This window comes from Octopus bimaculoides, chromosome 6 (assembly GCF_046866305.1).
Source record: "Octopus bimaculoides isolate indiv1 chromosome 6, ASM4686630v1, whole genome shotgun sequence".
In the NCBI taxonomy this organism is placed as follows: Eukaryota; Metazoa; Mollusca; class Cephalopoda; order Octopoda; family Octopodidae; genus Octopus; species Octopus bimaculoides.
The window spans coordinates 55,079,886-55,088,638 of NC_142933.1; the positions used below are offsets into that span (position 1 = coordinate 55,079,886).

Below are 8,753 nucleotides of genomic sequence, written 5' to 3' on the forward strand. Positions count from 1 at the left end.
TCAAAAGACGGATTTAGGCAAAAGCTAAATATACCACAGCTTAAGATTTCGTAATACTCAAAGAACTCAAAAAGGCCGGACCTTAATTAGAAAAGCGCAAAGAGACAACTAAACACACTACATCACCATTACTACTACTACTACTACTACTACTACTACTACTACTACTACTACTACCACTACTACTACTACTACTACTACTACTACAAGGAACTCTCCGTGTGGTCCTCCGCCTGCTGAAAGGGGCAACCAAATCAGTAAAAATGATAGCCATAGCATCCTCTCTCTCTCTCTTTATATATATATATATATATATATATATATATATATATATATATACTTTATTTATAAGCAGCAGAAATATAACAAAAAAACCGTTACTCTGAGTTTTTTTGTTATATTTCTGCTGCTTTTAAATAAAGCATATTACTCTACCTCTGGTATTTGAGTACTCTTTTTTCCACCTTGTTGCACATTTCATGTGCTTACTCCGGTATATATATATATATATATATATATATATATATATATATATATGCACATACACACACATACATACATACATGCACACATACATACATACATACATACATACATACATACATACATACATACACACATACATACATACACATACACACACACACACATCAGGAGCTATATTGTTCAGTGAAACCTTTATCTAAGACAGGAGAGTATGATTTGGGGGAGATATTCATGTATGTGCTGGATTATATTACTTTCATTATTGAACTAAAATACTGATAAATTATTACTCACCAGAAAAATCAATAGATATATCTTATCGTCAGACCAAAAGACCGCAGACCAGTCTATCGGAAATGGTTATCAGCATGTAATAATAACATGCATATCATATGAAGCAATATCAGATAACTTTCTGAAAGATGAGATCCTTCATTCGTTTTATCTATTCCAGATTGTTCTGATGATGTGTATAGGTTTCATTCATCGTTGTTGGTTATACGTTCAGACCTTGTGTGTGTGTGTGTGTGTGTGTGTGTGTGTGTGTGTGTTGTTCTCAGCATCATCATCATTGCACTAAACACCAGTAGATTAGCAGAAGAGTTAGAACATAAGAGAAAATGTTTGCGCTATTTAGCTACATTGTGAATCACATTATACTTTCTCGCCTTTTTTGTGGTGATAAAATATTTATTAGCCAAATACTGGAGACCGATTTAATCGATTGTTTCCTCCACAAAAAAGTGTGTGATATTTACTGCAGCTTTAAATGACAATATCGATAGAATGCCGGCCAAAAATGCTTTGCTTTATTTAGTTACATCATTTACGCTCTGATTACAGATTCTGCTGGACGTTAACTTTGACTTTCATCATTTCTTCAAATTCTGTGATTTGAATATTAATATTAGTGCACAGGCAACATTTACTGCTTTACGGTTATTCTTTTGGGGTTAAATGTGGTGGCCATCATTTTGTTGCAGTCATGGGATTCTAAGATGGAGCTGCGTTTTGTGAATTAATAGTCCATTTCAAACTTATTCTGAGAGAGATTCCGTCCCGCAGAGACAGGTCTTTACCGCTGTAATGGACTACTAATCTTGTGGAGTATGAATGGCCACACAGTGGATAGTGTTAAGTATTTGATGTCGATTAATCATATTTCAATGTGTTGGGGAATATGTTTTCTCATATATTGTCACGCTGCTTTCATATTTCAGTCGTTCGAATAATTGGGACCATGAACTTTATTTTAAATGAATGTGTTTGCATAGGGTTTGCACGTTCAAAACAACGTTCGCGTCTTTAAAATCGATTCACCAAATGTCGAAATGCACATGCTCGAATGACGACATTCACTGATTGTAGTTTTATTCTCCCTTGTCTTATATAAAACTTACTCCAATATAGAAATAGTTAAATATGGAATAGTTTTACATTTCATATGAATACAATTCCAACACAGTTCCAAGGGAATCGTTTATTGTTATAAACGTTTCCTATGAACAATTAAACTTGCTAAAAAAATGTGCGCATGTTAAAAGAAGGAACAGCATGCCAAAATAAACGTACAGCACAACGAAGGATGTAGTCAGCAAAGTGTTTGGTAATGAACAGCAAACAAGAATGTGAATACAAGGAGATGCAAAACAGTGAAAAATTTTAAAACATCTAAACAAGAGAATTCAACAAACCATATATTCATAACGTTCGGTTTGTAGAACCAAAAATGCATTAAAAGAAAATGTTCCATGAAACAAACTGAAGGAAAGTTCAAGAACAAGAAATTTTTAATAAGCAAACATGCAGAAGTTGCGATAGCATATTTTGTAAAAGTGTTTGTTTATGACAGTGTCTAGTAGTAAAATACTCTCGTATCTTTATAATACATCAGATCAGCTCCTGGCAAGAGCTGCTTTCTGAGGGAATAGATGCGCCAAAAATAAATTGCGCAAGAAGTAGTTGATTATTGATTGGTTAAAAATGACGTTAAACAGTCACATGATAAGTAGAATTTGGTAGGCCGCGTGAACTGATTTTTATGTATGATTTTCACTGCGAAAATAAAGTCTAAAAGTCACGTGAAGTGCTAAACAGATCAAGCTGCATAAGACAATTTCTATTTGCCAAACTTCAGGCAAAGCAAAAGTTCATTACAAGTTGAAAAAAGGCCGATCACTCTTAGTTCAAAATACGTTCTCTCACGGAGCACTTCATGCTGTATTGTAAGACTCTCCGTATTGTGTTTAATTGTAATGTCCTAGTACTTGATTTTTTTTGTGGTATTCTCCTGAATGACTAACAAACACATTGGCTTTCGTCTGTACAACACATTTACTCATCTCTTTCTATTTCTTTGCAGTTGTTTCCTCTCGCATGGCAACAGAACGGCATTCTACGCAGCTCTTCTGGCACCTGCATGTATTATACTGTCGATCAACTCGTTGGTTTTTGCAATGGTTACTAAAGTTATAATGAAGCCTAAATTCAAAAATAAGAATCAATGTAATTCTCCAGTAACAATGGTTCAAGTCCGTGGATGCTTCACTGTAATGGTTCTTCTGGGAGTAACCTGGCTCTTCGGTCCTCTGGCTATAAATGAAATTAAACTTGTCTTCAACTATTTGTTTTGCATCTTGAATTCTCTACAAGGATTCTTCATCTTCGTGTTCCGGTGCCTTTTAAATCCTGAGGCAAAAATGGCATGGATCCAGCTCATAAAGATGGGAACCCTGAAGAAGAAGAAAGGACCACGCAAATCTGTTGATAGTTCTTCAAACGGGATGTATGGCGGACCACTAGCTAATCGTTGGAGTCAAAAGACAATGACAATTGATATAAGAGAAAGCGCCAATCTTAAACGATCAGTAAGAACAAGCAACGGAAGTGTTATTAAAAACAATCCAGCAAAAAAATATGGCAGCGACTGGGAAGATAAAAACGGCGACGCCTATCAGTGAAGCAGTCTTCGTATGATGATGTTTTGTGGTGTGTAAATAATGATGTTAATAAAGTAAAAACAAATTTGGAGAATATTCAAACGGTAGTATATCATAAACTCTATTTATCATACTGAAACATTATTGTCGAATGAATTTAAGAAAAAAAAATGATGTAAACGCATTCCACTTTCATTCACCTCAACTAAACAAATAAACAAGTTTTTCTGTAGGTAAAAAAAAATGTTAACTGAATTTCTGGTAGAAAACTATAAAAGTGAATTTGCTTCATCAAGATAATAATAAATGACAGATAAAAAATGACGTTGATATAACCATTCTATCGGAAAACAATGTGTCTGTGTGTTTGTGTACGTATATATATATATATATATATATATATATATATATGTATATATATATATATATATGTATGTATGTGTATATATATAAATATATATATATATATATATATATATATATATATATATATTCCAAGTATTTTCCAACTGACATAAAAATTTACCACTACTTGGTAGAAGCTGATTCTAGCTTTAAAAAATATTTGCTTTCAACATGAAACGGTTACATTTCCTACATAAAGCAATATAAAGAAGTGACAACAAGTGGAACCATAATAATAATCTATTTTAATTTTAATACCCTGAACTAACATAAGGCGGTGAACTGGCAGAATCGTTAGAACTCCGTTCAAAATGCTTTTCGGCATTTCGTCAGTCTTTACATTCTAAGTTCAAATTCCGCCGAGGTCGACTTTGCCTTTTATCCTTTCGGGGTCGATAAAATAAGAACCAGTTGAACACTGGGGTCGATGTAATCGACTTAGCCTCCCCCCCAAAAAAAACTGCTGGCCTTGTGCCAAAATTTGAAACCAACATACTTGGACTAACAATTTTTTGGAACTACCGATAAAATGACATTCCACGTCTCCTAACGCGAATCATTATAACTAACGGGGTGTTAGTCCGTCTAAGTAGGATAACATTCTTTCAATTACTAATGACATTTTCTAGTAATATAAGAAGGGAGGGGAAAATCCATGTAAAAATTATTTATTGAAAAGTTTATTTTCTCTTAAGATGTAAAATTTGTAAAAAAAAAATTATTATAAATCGGTTGTGCACGTGTTAAAAACACGCTTAAAATCAATATGGAATAATCAGTAAATCTTAAAACATTCAAAATTATCCAAATTTATGAGTTTTCTTTAAAAACGTGAACTCTTTCCTTTAGATGTAAATATTTCTACGGGAAAATTATTTTTGAAAACCAAATAACAAATATATTAAAACAATGTAGAGAAGGAAATTCATGAAAAATATCTATAAAAACATTGATTATCGAAGCATCTAGGAATAACAAAAGGTGATCAAAAGTTAATTGGTGATGAAATAGATTTATCAACACTTCTAGAAATTGAAAATAAGTTTTATGGTAATTTATGAAAGTTTATGAATTTATGAAAATACAATTCGACAACCGGCCTAGACATGAAGTAGTACAAAATTTATGAATTTGTCATGAAAATTTTTCTAAGTATTTACGCGAGGAGAAATTTAGAACAAACGAATAAATGAAGTTGTGAAAACATCTATGAATATGATATATTGGACAATATAACCAGGCACCTGAAAACGACATGGTATTAAAAGATATTGAAATATGTATAGATGAAAACAAGTAGAGAGACGCTTTTCTGATATTTTTCTAAATTGTGCCACATTTGATGCTTATCCTCAGATTCGATACAGAAGTGAAAGTGTGTGTGTGCGTATGTATGTGTTGAAAAGATGAAACTTACACAAAACATTTTCTGAGAATTCTCTCTCTCTCTCTCTCTCTCTCTCTCACTATTATGTCTCTCCATTTGGACAAAAGTCATGTATAAGTCTGGCTTGACTCGAACTTTCAGAAGGGGTGAGTCTGGTCGTGCTCCGTCACCGATGGATAATCGTAAATTCTCACTAACCTCACCATTAGACCGCGATTTTTGCGGAGAAAAAAGAAAAACAATGGAAACCTTCGAAAGATAAAGTTCGTGGTTCTCGTTTGAACCATTTTACCAGAGAATAATAAACTGTTGTTTAAAGGTCTAGAACTCTTGAGTATTCTTTTCTGCTGTGTATGTGCATTGACTTATTTCTAACAACGATAACATTGTCGGTATTAATTGACATTAAAAATAATGGTGTTAATGTTTTTGTTGCTGTTATTGATTACGATGATGATGAGCATTGGTGAGTATCTACAGGAAGAACAAATTCCCTCACATAACTGGGGGAACTTTTGAGCAGCAGATAATCATTTTTTTTTTTTTTAGTTTTGTATATCATGAATTATTTTGAGACAGCAAATGAAATAATTGAAATCATTATTAAAGAGATTTGTTTAGGAGCAGACATGGCTGTATGGTAAGAAGCTTGCTTCCCAACCACATGGTTCCGGATTCAGTCCCACTGCGTGGTACCTTGGGCAAGTGTCTTCTACTATAGCCTTGGACCGAATAAAGCCTTGTGAGTGGATTTGGTAGACGGAAACTGAAAGAAGTCTGTCGTGTGTGTGTGTCTTCGCATCTGTGTTTGTCCTCCACCTCCACCTGACAACTGGTGTTAGTGTGTTTATGTCCCCCGTAACTTAGTTCTTCGGCAAAAGAGACCGATAGAATATATACCAGGCTTTACAAAAAACAAGTACTGGTGTTGATTCATTCGACTAAAAATGCTTCAAGGTGGTGCCCCAGCATGGCCGCAATCTAATGACTGAAACAAGTAAAAAAAATTAAAGATAAACAATCCATAACCTCTGAATTGTTTGAATGTGACAGTTACTGGAATTTCATGCTTCAAAAATAAAATTAATGAGTAAATGATAAGGTTAATGGACGGAGGTAGGAAAAAGGAGTCTTGAGACTTAAATTGAAATAAATTTTAGATAATATGCTAAAACAATAATTAATATCAATTGTTTAAAAAAAACAGTTTACAAATAACAACTTATAATAACGTACTTAATAAACAACATAAACATAATGACAATAGAAGAATAAGACATTATTGATAAATTATATTGTATCTGAATGATAAGAAATCAAAAACAGGGATTTTGTTGTATCGAGAGAGAGTCATTATAGCAGTAATAAACATACGCTCTGGTTCAATTTCACTTCTTTATTAGTCGTCAAATGGTTGGCTATTTAACCAATTAACTAGTCGATTATTTGATTAATGAATCGGTTAATCAATCAATCCATTTTACTCTCAGTAAAATGTTGTTGCGCCACCGAGGGCAGGTGCATTATATCAGGGTCTTGAAAGCAACGTATGCAAAACCCTGGTTTCCTCTGTGACGTTACTCCCATAATTAGATTTGACAGCAATGATTCACACAAGTATCTTGAGGAAAATAATTATAATATTACTAATGCAGCATAAGGCGGCGAGCTGGGGTCGATGTGATCGACTTATCCCCTTCCCGAACTTGCTGACCTTGAAACCAATATTACTAACGTGACTTTTGCTTTTAGACAGCTTAAGGTTTCAGAGATGAAATTCCAGACTTCCAGAACTTCGTTTTCTACATTTTCTGCATTATTCCTGTCATTCACTAATTTCAATGGGCTCTTATTTAGTTCTCAAATCTTAAAACTATTACCCCAAATTGAGCTGCATGCGAATCAGTCAGTTGCATCTGAAAGTAATCCAAATCAATCCACTACAGCATTTCCAAATTTAAGCCGACTAAAATTACTTTCTCCGAGAGACATAACACTTGTTCAGTAGTTGAACACTTTAAATGTCTGTTTTCTCGCGAATATGAAAGCGTGTCTGTATGTGTGCATGTGTGCGTGCGTGCGTGCGTGCGCGTGTGTGTGTGTGTGTGTGTGTGTGTGTGTGTGTGTGTGTGTGTGTGTGTGTGTGTGTGTGTGTATTGTTACGGGAATATTTGAAAGCCATCATATGTGCTTTGCCGGTTCTTTGTAAACTAATATTCAAATTATCTATAAAGAAAATAATCATGAATTTACAAATCTGTACAACGTCAGATACTTCTGGACAAGAAAATTTTTCTTTCGTCCAAAGTAAATTTCATCCAAACATTCAACAAATTACTCAAGAACAGAACTTCTACTAAGCCGATGAATATTGACATAAATAGTTCGGTGTAGACCGATTTCGCCAGGTTCAGTAAATTCCGATTTTTTTTTTTAAGCAGATATAAATTTACTATGTTCTTTGTTTTTATTTTGAATACTCTGTCTTTAATCTTGATTCTACTCACTTTCAAATCTTTAATGTGCTGAATTATTTTTTTTCCTTCTTTTGAAAATACATTTAAAAAAAGTAAGAACTGCACTATAACCATTATTCTTAAATATATTCTTCGTTGCTCGGAGTTTTCCATATAGATTTCATGAAAATAGGGCGAAAGAATGAGAAGGAGGATTAAACTGTGTTGGTGAATTATATCAAAATTTGTAAGCAGTTGCGATGATCGTGTAAAAGGATAAAATGTTTGAAAAAACACGTTACGCAAGAGCGAGGGTCGCTGACAGACAGAATCATTATGGGAAAGAAGGGGCAAGCATGAAAAATTGTATTCCATTCAAGGCAAAGGGCAACACATATATATAGAAAGCGAAAGAGACAGCAAGCTAGATAGAGAAAAAGAAAAGAAGAAAAAGGGACTACTGCTACTACACACAGCTAATTGGTATTCTTAATGAATCATTTCGTCTATGTCAGCACTTAGGGCCAATCAGCAATCTCTGTTGAGAGAGCCACATTCTCAACATGTCTGACTACAGCATTGAGTCAACTTTCATTATCTACTCTCTTTTATTTTTTCACTTGTTTGAGTCATTAGATTGCAGCCATGCTGAGGCACCGCCTTGAAAATTTCTAATCGGAAATTATTGACCCCAGTACTTATTTTTTGTAAAGCCTGGTACTTATTCTATTGGTCCTTTTGGCCGAACTGCTAAGTTACAGGGACGTAAACACACCAACACCGGTTGTCAAGCAGTGGTGAGATACAAACGCGTACACAAAGATATACATACATGCATATATATATATCCACGACGAGCTTTTTTCAGTTTGCCTCTACCAAATCCACTCTCAAGGCTTTGGTCAGCCCGAGGCAATAGTAGAAGAGTAGAAGACACTTGTCCAAGGTGTCACGCAGTGGAACTGAACTCAGTACCATGTGGTTGGGAAGCAAGTTTCTTGGCACACAGCCACGCTTGCAGCTACTACGTGTCAAAAAAAAAAATTACTTGGGGGGGGGGGCGAAATTCAAATCAAATGA

General features: G+C 34.3%; 1 protein-coding gene across 8 annotated transcripts in view; it reads left to right on the forward strand.

The window, feature by feature from the left end:
- Window positions 1–3,770, forward strand: part of LOC106867596 (adhesion G protein-coupled receptor G6) — a 342,347-nt gene extending 338,577 nt beyond the window's left edge. For 6 of the 8 annotated variants that reach the window (XM_089353872.1, XM_089353873.1, XM_089353870.1 and 3 more), the window contains one exon: window positions 2,849–3,669. In XM_089353872.1, coding sequence (XP_089209998.1) covers window positions 2,849–3,446 — 598 coding nt within the window. In that variant the 3' untranslated portion in view covers window positions 3,447–3,669. Of the gene's footprint in view, window positions 1–2,848 lie in introns of all 8 variants that reach the window. The other 2 variants (XM_089353868.1, XM_089353869.1) reach the window with 1 other exon arrangement.
- Window positions 3,771–8,753: the final 4,983 nt, after the last annotated feature.